General features: G+C 40.4%; 2 protein-coding genes across 5 annotated transcripts; both read left to right on the top strand.

Moving 5' to 3' along the window:
* The first annotated feature begins 2,844 nt into the window (after nt 1–2,844).
* LOC127367849 (vascular endothelial growth factor A-like) lies at nt 2,845–10,335 on the top strand. Of its 4 annotated transcripts, XM_051408026.1 has the most exons (8): nt 2,845–2,862; nt 3,530–3,753; nt 6,568–6,601; nt 6,689–6,885; nt 6,986–7,059; nt 7,144–7,173; nt 7,260–7,328; nt 9,739–10,335. In XM_051408026.1, the coding sequence occupies exons 2-8, from the start codon at nt 3,688–3,690 to the stop codon at nt 9,752–9,754; spliced, it is 486 nt and encodes a 161-aa protein (XP_051263986.1). In that variant the 5' UTR covers nt 2,845–2,862; nt 3,530–3,687; the 3' UTR covers nt 9,755–10,335. The 4 variants fall into 4 exon arrangements, with proteins under 4 accessions (XP_051263986.1, XP_051263989.1, XP_051263988.1 ...); XM_051408029.1 differs by lacking the exon at nt 2,845–2,862 and having other exon boundaries at nt 3,498–3,753; nt 6,986–7,005; nt 7,263–7,328; XM_051408028.1 differs by lacking the exon at nt 2,845–2,862 and having other exon boundaries at nt 3,498–3,753; nt 6,986–7,005.
* Nucleotides 10,336–11,572: 1,237 nt separating this feature from the next.
* On the top strand, nt 11,573–17,145 carry cipcb (CLOCK-interacting pacemaker b). Its single transcript, XM_051408009.1, has 4 exons — nt 11,573–11,908; nt 12,432–12,551; nt 12,642–12,826; nt 14,328–17,145. Exons 2-4 carry the CDS (start codon nt 12,443–12,445, stop codon nt 15,210–15,212), a joined length of 1,179 nt encoding a protein of 392 aa, XP_051263969.1. The 5' UTR covers nt 11,573–11,908; nt 12,432–12,442; the 3' UTR covers nt 15,213–17,145.
* Nucleotides 17,146–17,231: the final 86 nt, after the last annotated feature.

Here is a 17,231-nt window from a genome sequence, read left to right as displayed (position 1 = left end):
CACATTTGTTCTCATTTATTCCAGCTTATCAGCAGGGTGGAGGTAACTTCTCATATACTGCACCACAACAATCGACTGTCAGTTGTCCCTCTCTAACACGTGTAGCACAGGTAACAGGAGGGTCAGAGGTGTGTCAGTCATTGTCTGAAAACATCCATCAAGCAAATAACTGAAATCAACTCTGTGTCGACCATAGTTGTTGTTGTTGTTGTTGTTGTTGTTGTTGTTGTTAAAAACAATGCCATCTTGCTCTGTAACCCTTAAGTTTAAGTATTACAACAAATAAATATTCAGAATTCAATCAGACATGCCTTTTCTGTCCTTTTTATCAGAGATATGCATGTTTTTAAAAGATTTGGAACTCAAATATTTCATAAAGAAAAAGATACAACATTCCCATTTCATCAGTCTTAAAACAGTCCACAGACCTACTTCCAACAGCTAGAAGACAAGCAGACTAATTTGTGATGTTTCCCCACAGCTCACTGCTACACATCCTCCCATAAGAAACTATAAGACACTGAATTAGTAAAGCGAGTCACATCAAAAAAGCTGTAGGTTGAAATAATACCGTACTGTAACTTGTCAAATTGGAAAAGTACCTTTTTTCCCACAGTACTGCCACGGGCGCTGCCAAAGGCCTCACCTCATTCTGAATTTCTTAACATCACGTAGGAGGAAACACTGGAATGGTTGCCAGCATCCATCTGGCTATGAATACAGTGAACACAAAGAAATGCATACATCTCAGCTCCAAACCAATAGAGTGTTAATTTATCTACATAAGCTATTCCTGAGTTTACCTGGAAAAAAATCAATGCACAGTAAGTTTCAGCCACCTTCAGTGTAAACAAGCGGATAAACTGTAGATGGTGAGACCAGTATGTAGCAGGAACACATTAAGTGGATCTACATGTGTGAGCAGAAAACAGTCAGCCTCATTTCTCATGTTCTGCCTTAATCAGCTGTTGATTTGTTTTTATGTTTGTGTATTTTTGTAATTATGGTGACATATAGGTTATTTACTTATTCAGAAACCCCCACCACTCTGTTAATGTGTGTCCCAGAATGGAGTTGCATCTGTGGGGCCTTTTGGGTCACATTCATCACTCAGCGTTGGTCCGTCTGGCTACTGTGGGCTTGGGAACCAGTAGCATTACCCACAATGCACCTGCAGCTTGAGACTGGCAAAAAAAAGTGTGGGAAATCAGATGGAGTTTGGATTCTGATCACAGGCATAAAAATAGGCATAAACATTGAGCGGAGGAGAGGCGAAGACTGCAGCGATCAAACTGTGGAGGAATGTTAGGAGGTGTCTGTCTTTGATTTTGGTGATTTGTAGGTGAATATTGGGATAAAATATGACTGTGTTTCAGTTTCATCTGTTGCATGGGATGTAGGGTCAAACAAAGACGCATTCCAGAGAGATTTTGAAGAGGAAAATATTGTTACTCATATGAAAGTTGATATTTTAGACCGTGAAGCATGAGTGCAGACCTCCTACCTGTGGATGCAGGCCAGTGTTTGTACTCAGATTATCCTTTTTATGACCACATAACTAAAGACAGCCACAGCCTCGCCCACATCCTGGGATATAGAGTTATATAATCCCACCTGCTGCTGCTTCTGCTCCAGCTGAGGGAAACCCCATCCTCCCTTGATGGGGACTGGGACTGGAGCATCAGTATGGTTCCCAGAGACAGGAAGCAGCAGCTGTCCGTCTGACCTCTGGCTATCAGACTGGGAGTCTGAGCTGGAAGGGGAACCCCCGGAAAGTGGGTGAGCCCTGCCTGTAAGGAGTGTTGGCAAACCATTCATCGGAATACCAGAAAGTTCAAAAACACTTCAGGCGCCCAAATTCACTTTCAGAGCTGAAATCCTGCCTGGAAATTATTACACAAGATCTGTAATCTGCACTAGATTAAAAACATTGTTCTGATAGATACGGGTGTGCTAACTCTTATTGAACTGGCTGAGCACAATGTTTTTGTCTTCTGTTTTTCTATGGCGGCAGGGATTTTGCACAATACTCAGATAAAACATTGATTAATATCATGTAGAAGGTGACATAAACATGACATGAGCACCACCACAGCCTGCAAGGAGTGAGAGGCGTCATCCATCTTGGTTATCTCCTCCACGGGGCTGTTTTCCAACACACACCGGCCCAATTATCCCGTAAATCATACTGGCTGTGAAAACACATCTGAGCCCTCCTAATAAATGTGGGGACGCCTCGGTGCTTGTCATTCACGCCCTGTAGAACGAGCAAACAAGAATCATGGCCGGTATCACTACACCTGGAAGTCATTTTAGGAAGTAAACAGTCAGCATTAGTTGTAAGTGAAAGCATCTACAAAGCACAAGAAGCCAGGTATTGTGTTGTAGGGAGGCTGAATTTAAAGCAGTTGTTTATAGCACTCATACCAGACATATACTGATAACAGATAAGGTATCTGTAGTAAACACACGAGTGTGAATAAACATGCCAAAATCAGGAATGAAGGAGGGCACCTCTGAGACATTCTGCTCGTTCTTGCAGCATCAGTGTTGATAACCTCAGATCTCCTGCATTTGTGCCAAGACTTTACAGGCAACACTCTGAGGGCCACAGTGCATAAACAATGCAGACCAGCCTAACAGCTTAAACCAAAAACCAGAAGTGGACCCAGAGCAGCTGAGTTTCAGCTGTTAGTACAGAGAGCAAGGGAGCTTTTTGTAATTTGGCCTCATAGTGTTATTATTATAATTAGGCCAGCACAAAAAGAACGAGGGCACTTAAAAGCACCATTGTGGCTTAACATCACAATGAACATGAGTCTGCACACACACTTGATTTAAAAAGTCTGCACCGTTACCTCAGTAAGAAAATACAACTTTGAGAAAAAACAATGCAAACTTCTGCAATCTGCAATCTAATCGGTCAATCTGAGTTGATTTTCAAATTGTCTTTGAATGAATGGTAACTGGGAGCCTGCTAGTAAAAATACAGTGAAATTCGTATTTTTATTTGTAGTTGTTTTTATTAAAGGTATGGTCCTTTAATATACAGATTTCTGCAGTGGTAAGACCATGCAGTAGGTGATTCACTTACTACAGCAGGGCATGACAGGACAGTCACATTGATATAACAGCATGTCCTAAAAAGCTCTCGGATTTTCTAACAATTTAATATAACATAAATATACATGAATAGGCTACAAATGTACAGATTTAACCAGTTAAGACCAAGTGTGTCTGTGTATATATTTAAATTCATAATTCATGTTTATGGCTAGTTCAGGTTGTTATATTCATTATTATTATTATTATTATTATTATTATTATTATTATTATTATTATTATTATTATCTATCTATACATTCATTATTGTCTATTTATATCTTATGTATACGGTTGATTCGTGTGTGTGTGTGTGTGTGTGTGTGTGTGTGTGTGTGTGTGTGTGTGTGTGACAGAGAGATAGGGTGTGGTAACTTCTTTCCTCTTGAATTGAATGTAACAGTTTCCTATTGATCATCGGCTGTAGGCCTGTATATTGGGGGGCTTTGGCGCGCTCTCTCCATCCCAGCTCGCGCACAGGGGAACGGCGCGCCAATCAGGACTCTAGCCGCTTCACGTCGCTGCCGTCTACTGTTTCATTTCTTCTTACTGACCGACTCCGACGAGGGGAGCGTCTTTGGCACTATGCAAAGTTTCACCGGAATCTCGCACCTCTTATTGGCTCTTCTGTTGCAGCGGGCACCTGCACAGGTAATTCAATATATTTAAAAACATGCCTTTTTGTAATAATGTCACTAATAACGAGCTACGTTTGGTTTCTGGTTAAGGTTGGGCTTGGCAATTTTCCTAAGGAGTTATGGGAACAGCTGTGCCATTTATTAAGGAAATGTTTAAATGATTTTATGGTAACACTTTATAGTAAGTAAAGCTTAACTAATGCATGCCACATGCTGATTTCATGTGTGAATTAATGCAATGAATTGTTAATAAATGATCAGGTCACTATGACTTTTTGTGATTCAGACTTTATAGATCATCAGTTAAGGGATGTTAATTCATACATAAATTTATATGCGACCACATTTGCAGGATTCCAGTTACATAAAAGTGTACTGCTGACCATGCATTTGCGTTGCCTTTCATAAAAAAAGTAGCTTCATAATAAACCTAATTGTGTTTTTGGCACATTAGCGACATAATGGACCAATTAGAGGAGAATGATCAGACATGTTTAATGTTTTATGCTTTTAACAACACAAAAAAAAAAACCCCTCATTATTATTACTCCCATTATGTTATAAATGTGTCACAAAAGCCATGATCTGATGATCTATTAAGTGTGAACTAATCACAAAATGTCATAGTGACTTAATCATTTGTCAATATTGATCAACAGGAATTTATGATAGATCCTGCATTAAATCATGCATTAAATCCTCATGAATAATATATTAGGTAAGCATTACTTAAATTATTTGTACCCATACCCATTACCCATTTTATTTGATGAAATTTATTTTGAAATTCAATTCTTCCTGTGATAATTTGTGTGATGCAGCATTGAGCTTTGCCTTTAGGAAAAGGCTGTCTTTTCTCTTTTCATGAAACACTGCAGCTAACAGGTCAGACTTGTTCGCTGTGAGAGGACACATCTGCTCCACACTCCAGCCTTTTAACACATTATCTGTATTTTGACCGGCTGTGCCCCACCATGAAGATACCATCTACATTTAAAGGGTTTGGGAATTGCCATGTTTACAGTCATGTGTACAGATATTGACTCAGCCCAGCCAGCCTCAGATGCAGCTGCTGAATGTTACTGATTTATGTTCCAGCGGGGAGACGACTGCACAGTGGATATGAACTGCATTTTACAGTATGTGGGGAGAAATAAATGGGACTTGCATTAAAAAACGATTTTAATGCCTAGTGCAGTTCAGAAAGCTACTCGCAGGAGTACTGAATGATGCCTTTTCTTATTATCCAGACTACATTTCATCCATCCATATAGTTCTGTCTTGTTTTACAGATCTTTAAAGCAACACAGCAGCAGGTCATGAATAGAAATCATAAACCTTGAACATAGAATTAGTTAAGAATGGCATCAGCTTTCATTGTGACAGTTCAAATGACACTCGTTAGACAGGAAAAAGCTAAATTAATCCATGGTTTGAAATATAACATCAATGGACTTTTTGGGAGTGTTAACAGCTCGCAAGATCTTGTAGCCTGAACTCTTTACACAAAAAAAAGATTTGGCCTCCAGAATTCGGACAAGTGCATCTAGATTTTGAGGTAGCCTATGGTGAATGTTTCATTTATTATAGGGAATATTTATTGTCTATCAGTTATTCTGGTTTCTTGCAGTGTCAAGAGCTGGACCAGAATATAGTCTATGACATTTAAAAATCCTATTCAAAGAAATAAGAGGAAGGGTGGGGATAAATCAATGGGAGAAAGAATGCCAAGAATAACTTCTATCGCTTGTCATTTTTTATTTTTGTTCAGTATGATAATAACCATTGTCCAGGTTTATGTAACTTATGAAATTAGAGGGGAAAACAGTAAAATGAGAGTGAAACACGAAAAGAAACAGTTTCTCCTTTTTGGCAAAGCAACTTTTTTGTACAGTATCGTGTCTATGATCAAGTCACTTCATCATCACACTGTGTTTGTTTAATGCTAATTACAGCTGTTGTAATGCATCTGGTTCTATTGTTGGATGAGGCAGCGCAGACTCTTTGGGTTTGCGTTGTGTTTGGCACAAGCACAAACTCATTTACAGCAAACATGAAAATCGCACAATAACACCTACTGTTGTCCTGTGAAGCATTCACTGCGTGTAACATTCAGAAGACAATGTTCCCATCAGTGTTCACCGAGCAAGAGGACAGCAGTAGAGAGGTGAGGAGTCAGAAAGAGATTGTTGATATTCAAAAGAAGACGAGAGCCAAGATCAACTGTGCACTTTTCTGCTCAATTTGGCGTTCAGAAATCGGGAACATTGCCATTGTGAGTTTGAAGGCTGAGTTGTGAGAACTTAAGAAGATTCATGCTGTGTCACAATACTTGTCAGTACTGCCTTTGTTTTAACTTTGTTTTTGTGTGTAAAACTCCCATGAGTAAAGCTCGCAGCTATTGTTTGCTGTTATTCTTTGCATACTTTGAAGGTTTTTGCTTCTTGTGATAATAAACCTTCTAGTGTTACAATAAATTGAGAAATCAAGTGTGTTGTTGGCTGGCTCATTTTACTGCTTTTTTTTTGCTGATTTGCAAACACCGGCACAGTGGTACCCTCCTTAAACCATGCTGCATCATTGTTTTCACTGGATCATTGCGTGTGCACTACATTTTCTCTGCCACAAGAGGGCGCTCTGCAACTACTCACTGAACCCACTACTATTGAAACTACCTATGTCATGCTCACTGACATGCTGCTCTGTATCAGTTTCCTGATTGTCTGCAGGTTCTGTATCATTACAACCATGTTTGGCAATGATGTTAATACTTTTATCAAATGAAACTGAAGGGTTGATCTCGGTATTTTTGTTATGTATTTTTCAGATTTCACATCCTCCAGAAGAGGGTCACCCAAAAGGTAAGGGCTGTGCTCTTGATCATATCCCACTGAATAGACATTTCCTTGCAAATGATTTAAAGACTAAACAGTCAACTGGCCTTGTAGTAATGGAGTTCCAGGAGGTGTGGGCAAAGAGCATGTGTCGGGCCATGGAGCAGCTGGTGGATGTGGAGCAGGAGTACCCCGGATTAGTGGAGCACATCTATCTGCCTGCTTGTGTCCCACTCTGGCGATGCTCTGGATGCTGTGGGGATGAGAACCTGGAGTGCCAGCCTACCCTTGAACGCAACATCACTCTGGAGGTGTGACCACAAATACCTAAATGGAGGTGTTAAAATGCACTTTCTGTTTATATTAAATGTTTGGTACCTATTTCAGTTTTCCCTTACTTTAATTTTTCAGGTGAAGAGGATCCAGCTGAGGTATGTGGACACTGTGGAACTCACATTTGTGGAGCATCAGAGCTGTGAATGCAGGTAACTTACTAATTCTTTCAAATAATAATAATGCAAATGGAGACAGCTAACTGCCAGTTGTTTGTGTGTCCCCCCCCGTTATAGAACCCGTCAAAGACTCATACATAAGAGAAGGTCAGTAGATGAACACTTTATCTCTCAGACATGAACACATCAATATCGTCATTGCACTTTGCTCTCCCTTGCCTCTTCCTCCACAGCAGAGGTGAGTCCATCAAGAACAGACCTCGGAGGAGGAAACACAAGAAGACAACAACCGGCTGTGGCAAGTAAGAGATGGATAGTCCAGCTGTGGCACGCGCACACACACACACACACACACACACACACACACACTGTTTCATAATATTTGGACATTTACAGCTACATTCATCACTCCTTCCTCCGCACTGTCAGCCTGCCAAGGACAGATGAGATTAAAAAATATCACAATATATTGTCTGATGTTTTGCTCTTTTCTTTGGCAGGCCTGTATCGACTGGCCACAGAGCATTTGTAGCACAATAATCCAACTAAAGACTTCCCATGTAAAAGATTAGTCTGAAAATAACCAGATTCACATAACGAGAATAACCAAAATTGAAAAGGAAAGAAAAGAAGGATCAGTAAAAATCTATAATGGGGCTTAATATGTAGAGCAGTAAACCTCTTCATCACCCTAATGTGTTCATTTTCTATGTACAGTCACGTCAAACACTGTATTTTATTCATATTAACTAATCAATATGCATCTGACTCAGTCCGAGTGCACAACACTGGAGATGAAGGTGCAACTGGAGTGTGAGTTCAACAACAGCAGGGCTCATCTCTGGCTTTTAAACTGAAACAGCTGCCAAATCTTAAGTTAAATGCTTTTATTGACGTAGAATTAAATTTAAAGCCCAAGTATTTCTGTTCCAGAGCAATATCAGACCATCATGTGCAGTGAATGTGGTATATTGTTTGTCTGTGGGCTTCACTCTTTTCACATATAGGTCAAAAGGACAGCGTGTGCCACAGATAATCTCTATGTGCCCCTCTCTACTTCCTCTTTTGTTTGACAAGTGAAATTGTTGTGGTAGCCACATTTAAATGAGTGCGGAATGAAGCTAGCCCGGCACCACTTGACTGAATCGCGCTCACTCACTTTATGGAGGTGCAATACTAAATTGCTGGGTAGATTCATAGTCCATCAGTGTTTGCCGTGGGAGACAAAATCCACAATCCTCTTTTTTGTGCAAATTTGCATTCTAAAGTTTAGCTGAAGCTAATATGAGGCTGAGATGTGCAAACGTAGTATGAGCAGTCTGAGGCAGTTAAATCAATTGGGTATCTTGGGTTGTAGTCTTTTCAGTACAAAGAGGAAAGTCTTTGTGTCACTATCTCTCCACCTCAGCTCAGCAAAGAAAGAATTTAGTTCTGAAAAGAAAGTAAGGTATCCTTTTTATTTGTCTAACTCAAACTGCTGAAGGCTTATATTAGTTTCAGCTGAATGTGAGAGTGCATAATGAGGACCACGGATTTTGTTCCCCATTATCTGCATTGGAATCACGTTATGGAGGGATCTCTTTGTTAACAACTGCAGTGACAATTAATTAGTCTTTTGACATACATATGGGCATGTGGGTATTGTTTTAAGTGAACTTATCCTTGAAGCATTTAATAAAGGTCCTCATTATCAGTATTGGAAGTGTCACTATTGGCAGGTTATTGAAGCTCATTAACTTGTTGCTCTTGAAGAACAAGGAACCATAGGTTTTCGCCATCTCTGGGGACATCTTATCCAGCAGCCTTTAAAGAGTTGTCATGAAATCTATCCTCTGAATGAAACGCCCAACATTGTACTGGAGGTCACTGGGGGGGTTAAGGCTATGTTAGGTGGTGGTCTGTAGGTTTCTCCTTATGTATTTTATTATATAGAAACCTGTGTGGCTATGTTGTTGTGGCTGTTGTCTGAACAAAAGCAATGCTTCACATAATTTGTTTTGGCTTCTAACCCTTTGTAAACCATAGCTTATAGGGCCCCTAACCCCATCTTTAGAGGTCAAGGGACCACACATTTGCAGAGGTTTTCATTTCTTCCAGCAGATTCAAATTGAATGACACCAGCACTGAACATAAACTGAACTGGAGAAAACCTTCCTACATAACCCCAAAGGGAATATACATTCCCCTTGATGGTTTCATTCTTGTGGCAACCTCAAAGTGAATGTTTAGGATTATACTCTGGTTGTTCAGAGGGACATTTGCCTTTTCACTCTACAAGAGAAATGTCACTTCACACTTCAGACTCTGGGTTAAGGTACCTATAGGCCTGTTCTGTAATCCGTCCATGTAAGTGTCAAAATGATCATTTGGATGGGGATTTGTAGTGTTGAGACTACATTTTACCACATTAGTGGGTCACTACCTTTACTTACAATTTGGAAATAGTTGAGAGCTTACGAATTCAAAAGCTTATCTGTTAGTGAAAAGCAATTGAACTCACTCACAATGTTGTTAATATCCACCCCAAACTCAACCTCATAAACATAAAAAAAGAGGTCGTAGTCAGTAGACTCTCAAATAACACATGTCTATTTAGAAACAGGAATATTATAAAAACCAAGATATACACAGTGCTAGTTACAAAGATGGACATAGATGTATTTCAATTTCAATCAATTTGAATGTTTTGATCGTTTGTTTCTGTTCTTTCAGGTGCCAGTTCCCTTAAAACAAGATAAATCATCACTGATTCACTCGCCTGTCCAAAAGTTTAATTTGGAGCAGTGACTCTGAAGTGGCAAACAACAGCACATGTGTGAATTTTTCATATCTGACTATTCATCTTGTCTCTGTGTATCTTTCCTTATCTGATGCATCAAACAACAGATTTTCCATCTTGTCCATGACATTCTTTTCTTTTTTGATTGATCATCAAAGCAGACAATCATATCAACAGACTCCTTCGGCTCTAACTTCTGTTTAAAGGCCCAAAATCAACATCCATTATAACTTATATAATAAAGTTGTATTTGTGTGAGCTTTTAAAAAAAAGACTTAGGATACAACAGATTTAATAGGTATAAAGATAATGTGTGGAATGCTGCAAACTTATCAGTGTCCAGGGGAAAGGATTACCGTAAGACCTCCATCCATCCTGAAGTGTTCACTGTCAGATCAATAACAACATTCACAAAGAGCTATGAACCTGATTCTGAAAAAAGACGTAAAGATGTGAATTTCTGTAAAGTGTTACTTTCTCTGCCATGGGACATGATAAATTCATGAGATAAAATCCTTCCCAAAATACAAGGAATCTCTGTGTTATTTACATTTGCATTGGTAGACCGTTGGCATAAGTAACATGTGAGGACACTGTGAGCACTTGCAAGGCTCTGTAGTAAGCACATTGTTAACAGAGCCAAAGGGGTTACTGTGATTTGTATTGCATTCACAGGTTTTCAGAGACATGTGAGATGATAGAGGTGTGGTTTCATTTAACAGAAAAGCTAACTAATAACAGGATTGGGCTCACCAGGCAACTGTGTCAAGGGAAGCAATCATTTAATAGTGTAACACACAGAACCCTATATCTATATTTTTTGTTTTATAGATTTCAAATGCGTGCAGCGACATAACTCACTGTACACTGTGAAAGCATTATTCTGCAATAGGTGAAATACACACTGCTACACTGCTCTTACTGTGTTATCGGAATCAGAATCAGAAATACTTTATTGATCCCTGGGGGGAAATTTGTTTGTTACAGTTGTTCTACTCACACAACGTTAAAGAATAGAAATAGTACTTATATAACAATCTCTAACACAATATATAGAATAGAAATGTATGTATAACTATATACATATAAGTAACAAGTAAAAATAAAAACAATAAGAGCCTATATACAAAGTAAATGTAATGTAAATATATTACAAGTGTTGACAGAAATGAAATAACTTATGTGTAATGAGTTTTAGGATTGTGGTGTTGCAGAAGTTATAGATAATTACAAATAATGACTGAATGTATATAATTATAAGCAGTTTTTGTGTATGTAGGCACATTCCTATTAGAAATCCTGCAACCATCGTCCTCCATTGTTGATAAAGTAATGTACAGAACATGGCTGCACGTGAGGACGTTTTGCTCTGACAGTGTTGTGTTTACTTCTTCAAACATGGTAGCAGTGGAGAGTTGCTCTGCTTAGGTTAGCTGTGGGCCAACCAGACTATTATGTAACACACAGGGACATGACACTTGAATCATCACGTCACTGGGTTCCCCGAGAGTACATTGGAGATGTATGTCCTGTACAGTTACACCTCCCGACTGCACGGTGAACACAATGTCCTTAACTTGCCACACATTTTGCTGGAGTCACGTTTTTCAGCTGCTGGTTGCGCCGGCCAATCAGAAGCCAGAACACCTACCAGGTGGGCGGACCTAGCGGCATAAAGAATGTGACGTGTCCGATACTCCAGACATAGCCACGCCCTAAACTACCAAATATGGCAGAGCGTCTGAGACGAATATCCTGTTCCTTCATATTTTGGAACAGTTGTTGCTCAGATGAGCGGAAGCCCACGGCTCGGTAATAGCCTACTTTCTGTTTTGACGTCCGGCGGGGACAATTAAACCGCAACGGTCAACGGCTGTTGCCACCGTGCTCCGCATGTGACCGCGCCGAGAGGGGCGGGGCGGAGCGGGCTGTCTCGTGTATTGTACCGTGGAACACAGAGTTCTAGTGAACGTAGCTGGGCAACGGCAGCAACGGCAACAGCAGCAACGGCAGCAACGACGACGGCGGACACACCAAGAAGAAGAAGAACAGACGACAACAGAAAGGCTTCAAGCTCGTTTACAGACAGCTTTCAACAACAAAGTAAACATAATGGGGTTTTATTTTACGTTTGCTTTGTTTCCAACGTTAGCGCCTAACGTTAGCTAACCAACGGGCTAACTTTAAATGCTTTCTTTAAGTGTTTACATAGTTGTTGTTGTTTTTTAGCTGTTATAGCTGTAATGTTAGTTAATTTGATTAATTAACGGTGCCTTTATGTATCATAACACATGTTGTACTTAAGACTAAGGTTTTACGTCAACATAGCCTCATGCTAACATAATTTGGTAATGGTTTCTTTATGTTTTTAGCAAGCGTCAGCCCAATGCTTCAATATGTAGATTCAATTGGCAACATTTTGTACTATGGCAGCTTAGAGATTGTTTTCATGCATTTGCTGTAATCGTAGACAACTAGGACAGGGTAATAGATACTCTGTCAGTACTCTCTTTCGCCTGTAGTTGGTATGAAAAGAGGTACTGTTGTTTGATTCCCACCCTTTGATGTCCTGATGTAACATAAGTTTCTGTGAGAGCATGTCGAACTAATGACATTGTCAATACAGCAGGAGAAAAGATGAGCACCAAGAGGAAGGCAGAGAGTCACTCAAGGGCATCAAACAGACCACGCATCATGAAGTCTGCAGGCTCCCGGGCTGATTCAGAGAGAGACTCCGGATTCTCAGGTTTGACCTTGCTCTTACCACAATTTTATGTGCTTGGTTTATAAGGTATCGCTTAATTGAACCCCAGTTACTCTTCTTTCTGGTCTGTAGATGCAAGCTCGGAGCACATGAGCACAATGGACAGGACAGACTCTGAGGATTCACCCCGCCCTGTTGTACAGAAGGGACCGCAGACTTCTGGCTCGGGCTCTCAGCCCTCCCAGCTGGCTGTGGTGGGAGGCTCCTACTCCAACCTCTCTCCCATGATCATCATGAACAACGTCCTCCTCAAGCAGGTACACTGCTGCTAACTCTGTAACACAAGCCTGACCTTATAGGTTATATTACTTTATCTGTGTGGATAAAGTCAGACTTGGCTTCCTGATAGCAGTGGTCAGGGCACAATAGAGACGTTTTGGTCCAGTTTTATTGCACCTGTGTTTAACTTGAATGTGTCTTCACCGTCCAGTCACAGCTGCCTGGAATGTGTCACCAAAAAAGACTGACCATTGACAAAAGGTCAAGACTGCTGGCTGACCAACAGCAGAGACTTAAAGTAGAAGGAGCTAAAAATAACATTGTGATTTCATTAAATAATTAAAACATTGGACAGTGAAAACTAAGCATGATGTTTACTTGATTTAGGACTCTGTAGAAGGTTATTTACATTTTAATGAAATTTTTTTTGACCTTGTTTTTTGTTGAGCAGACCAGTAAGGCTGCAACTAACAGTTATCTTCATTATTGATTAATTACCAAAGAGACAGAAAAATATCTACATCTGAGAAGCAGAAATCAGAGAATTTGGAAAATGTTTTTCTTAAAAATGACTCAAAACTATGAATTGATTATCAAAATAGTTAGAGATTAATTCAGTAGTTGACAAGTTATCGATTAATCAACTAATCGTTGCAGCTCTACAGTGTTGTTGAACTTTTAATCAGTTAAACTCAACGGTATCAGTTTAGTCCGTGTTAAACCGTAATTTTCCCATCACAGTATGCCAGTACAATGATACTTAAAGTGCTCTTCCTATTAAAATGTAATTGTAACGTGTAGGCTTCCACTTAAATAGGATTGTTACTGGCATAGTCTTTATTTTCTAGTGTTTTACATTGGTAGTAGGGTAGTTATACCCTATTCTCACTAACACAATGATGTGGGTCTAAGCTGCGCTTGCCTGAATGAATGGATTGCAAGTCAGCTCACGTCATCTGAGCCTCTGGGTTGAATGCAGGTGGCCAGGCATCTCTATGATGAATGGAAAATAATCCATAATAGTTATTACAGTGCTTTGAGAGACAAAGAGAGAGCATGCATGTGTGGGAAAGCAAGCTTGAGCAAGACACTGAGAAAGGTGAAAGCTAAACTCTGTTAGGTAATTACGTAATGTATAATAATTCTATGGTTTAACAGTGAAGTGTATAGACCTATACTGCAGACTGGAGTCTCTGCTCGTGGTGACAGCCATAGACTGACATGTGACAGCTGTCACTTGAATGGGTCCATCGCAGGTTGAACATTATTGGTTCATAAATGACTAATCAATTTTAGCAGGAGTCTCCACTTTGTGTAAATTTGTGATGAGCGTTTTGTCCGTATTTAACATTTCATAGACTGAATGATTAATTGATACAGTATGTTCAGGTTTTTTGTTCTCATTTTGTATCTTAAGAGTGTTGCAGTTCCCCACTTTTAAAATTATGTTTCATTGTGTCTCGTGGGGAATAAAAGGATAAAGAAAGTGTTAAGTAGAGAACTGCTTGTGATGAAAACTCTCAATTTTGACTTTTGCAGCCTGGAGATAATCCTCCTGCTCTGAAGCCCTGGGGCTTTAGTCCAGCAGTGGAGGTAGTCCAGCAGCCTCAGGTGGTCTTCCTCCAGCCTGTGGTCTCTCGTCAAGCTTCCTCTGCCTCCAAAGAGGCCTCTTCCAGACACAGACGCACTAAGAAGTATCTTCCAATCCTGAAATCTTACCCTAAGATTGCTCCACATCCTGGAGACAGCTCCAGTTCCTCAGGTAGAGGAACTGCTTCCTCATCCTCCTCATCCTCTTCTTCAGGATCAGAGAGAGGCAGCAGTTTGACATCAAACCACCGTCAGAGAGAGAGGCAGCAGAGAAGTCAATGTGGTGGTGCCAGTAACTCTGGCTCATCCACTCCCAGTCTTCCTGCTAGCCCCAGCATGTCTCCTCTGCTCCAGAGCCGACTTTCCCTCCACACAACAGAAGCCAGTGTCAGCAGGAGCCCTGCCAGGGAGAGGCCTTCATCAACTGTCAGCCAGTCAGAGTTTACCACCTCCCTGTCCTTCACTCACACCACTGGCTTGAAGAACGAGACACTCCCTGTTCCCCGGGGGGCCACACAAGAGAGAAGCTCACCAGAAGAACATAACCACAGTGATAGTGATGCTGATACAAAGAGGAAGCGCTTCTGCAACACTTACAACATCCTGAGCAAATCCGGCCTGCTAGACATTGCACTCCGCACCAAGGAGCTCCACCGGCAGAACCGAAGAGCCCAGAACGACATAGACCAGCTAAAAGAACACACCGACCTCTTCCTGCAGGCTCTGCGTAGCGGTGACACCAGCATCTGTGTTAAGCTACAGGCCAGCCTTCAGGAGGAAGACAGAGAGAAAGATAGGGAGAGAACTGCTCCGGCCAGCTTAAAGGCAGATTAGACCTAGACTAGTGCTAGACAGTAATCCTTTAGACTGAGATGGGGAAAGGAGGGCCAGAGTTGGGGGGTTGGAGCATACAGAGACAGATGGACCGAAAGTAACATGCTCCACAATACACACCCACCCCCAGACGCTCTCACACAGACAGTGTGCTGTGGCCTACATTTTGGCTGCCGGCTGCCTTAGGGCCCTGACACACCAACCCAACCTCTGCAGTTTAGTGCAGATAAAGACTTTTTGTTGCTTCGTGTCTTCTGCTAAGAAGTTGCACGTGAACTCACTGTTTGACTAAAGCTGGAGGCCAGTTGACCGTCACACCTGCACATAACATATGTTCTGTGTTAGAGGAAAAGTTTTAGTCAGTAGTCTGTATTTGTAATCCAGGAGATATCAAAGAAAGACACTCTTTGTACACTCAATTATGAATTGAGAATTTGTTTCAATGGACATTGTGCACTTTTCTTTGCTGCCCCTTGAATGTTGTTAACTTGTGGGAAAAGAAAAAAATGACTAAATGCACTAATTTAGTAAAATTCCAGATTTGCTATGCCAGTCGGAGAGCGTTCAAATGGCCACAGATGAGGTCGGATGTGCCATTAGAAGGACATGCTGCAAAAACAATTGCCGATGGTCAGCCACACACTTAAAGGGCTGCCCAATCACCAACTGTCTGCTTTGTGTGTCGGGGACCTAAGGTCAAACAAGGCCAGTACCACAGCTCACTGTTCTGCCATATTGAGCCTGACTAAATCTTTCCACTGAAACTGCTACTCTGCTGCACAGAAATCTTTTGCTCTTGGCAATCAAGACCCAAAAGCCCTGAGAGATTTGGATCTAAAGGCATGAAGGGGTGAACAAATACAAAAAAGTTTTTCTTACTGAAAGCACAATACAGGCTCAGAATGTGAAAGCTTGACTAAAACCTGACTGGATAGTTAAACTTTAACAGTGCATGGCAAAGTACTTTAATCTAAAACTGGAAAATATTGAGTAAACGTACTCATTCTGAGTGTCACTACATGAATTTAATCAGGCTGATATTTCTCTTGTTTCAACAGTTTTGAATCATTCATGGCACTGATGTTAACAGACATCTAGTTAACAGTCAAAGTGTGTACATAATCTAAATTTTTTTATGCAGCAGTTATGTAACATCCATGATTATGACAGGCTTAAGGAAATGTTCTCATGTCACAGTGAATGCGTTCGAGGCGTCTTGCCAGTCAGGATCTTTAAATAGACAAACGTGCCTGAAGTGTCTTTTTAGTTGTTGTTGATGGCAGCTATGATACAGTACAGACTGGCTGGAAGTCAAGCTCTTAACAGCCATTTAGAGATGCTTCCCTGACAACATCCCAGGGTTGGTGAATAGTGCTTCCTATTGTCTATTCATATTTATCAGTGACTTGTGTTCTATAATTTGTTTTTCTGTATTTTTTATACCCATGGATGTAATTTAATGTGGAAATATGATCTAACTTATGTGCAGTTTTTCTGTTTTAAGTTCCTTTTTATTTTTCACCTGTATGAAATATTCATTGTGTGTACCTTTTTTTTGAGACTATCAAGTAAGATTTCTTGATAAAGACCAGTTGTTGCAACTTTGACCCTCAAATCCCTATTTGTGGTCAGATTATACATTTTTTGGATGCTTATAAATTATGGCCTTATTGTCTAAACCCAGTGTATGTCACAGAACTTTGCATTTGCACTAAAACGATAAGAGAGTAGCTCTGAAGCAATTGCTGGGCAGAATTTAATGGCAGCTAAGGTAGTTTTTGTTTAGGTTAAAGTACATAAAGTGCATTGTGAGGCAACATAAACACACTACCAGTGTATACATACTATTCCTTTAGAACAGCCTACAACATTTACATTGACAGATTGTTTTACTACTAGCAGTTTTGTCTGTATTAAAACACATTTTTGCATATTTCGTCTTTACCTACACAATAATATTTAGTGTGATGATGATGTACTCGCTGTGCTTATGTTGACCTTAAAATGGCTCATGAGGAA

The sequence above is a fragment of the Dicentrarchus labrax genome, unplaced genomic scaffold (genome assembly GCF_905237075.1).
Source record: "Dicentrarchus labrax unplaced genomic scaffold, dlabrax2021, whole genome shotgun sequence".
NCBI lineage: Eukaryota > Metazoa > Chordata > Actinopteri > Moronidae > Dicentrarchus > Dicentrarchus labrax.
The sequence above is the reverse complement of the archived record's forward strand: the minus strand, read 5'-3'. Positions and strand labels throughout refer to the sequence as shown.

Coding starts and splice junctions, on each gene's coding strand:
- LOC127367849 (XM_051408026.1), top strand. CDS start 3,688: ATGCAAAGTTTCACCGGAATCTCGCACCTCTTATTGGCTCTTCTGTTG. Junction 6,602..6,688: donor AGAAGAGGGTCACCCAAAAG/GTAAGGGCTGTG, acceptor CTGGCCTTGTAG/TAATGGAGTTCCAGGAGGTG. Junction 7,060..7,143: donor CATCAGAGCTGTGAATGCAG/GTAACTTACTAA, acceptor CCCCCGTTATAG/AACCCGTCAAAGACTCATAC.
- cipcb (XM_051408009.1), top strand. CDS start 12,443: ATGAGCACCAAGAGGAAGGCAGAGAGTCACTCAAGGGCATCAAACAGA. Junction 12,552..12,641: donor GAGAGACTCCGGATTCTCAG/GTTTGACCTTGC, acceptor TCTGGTCTGTAG/ATGCAAGCTCGGAGCACATG. Junction 12,827..14,327: donor ACAACGTCCTCCTCAAGCAG/GTACACTGCTGC, acceptor TGACTTTTGCAG/CCTGGAGATAATCCTCCTGC.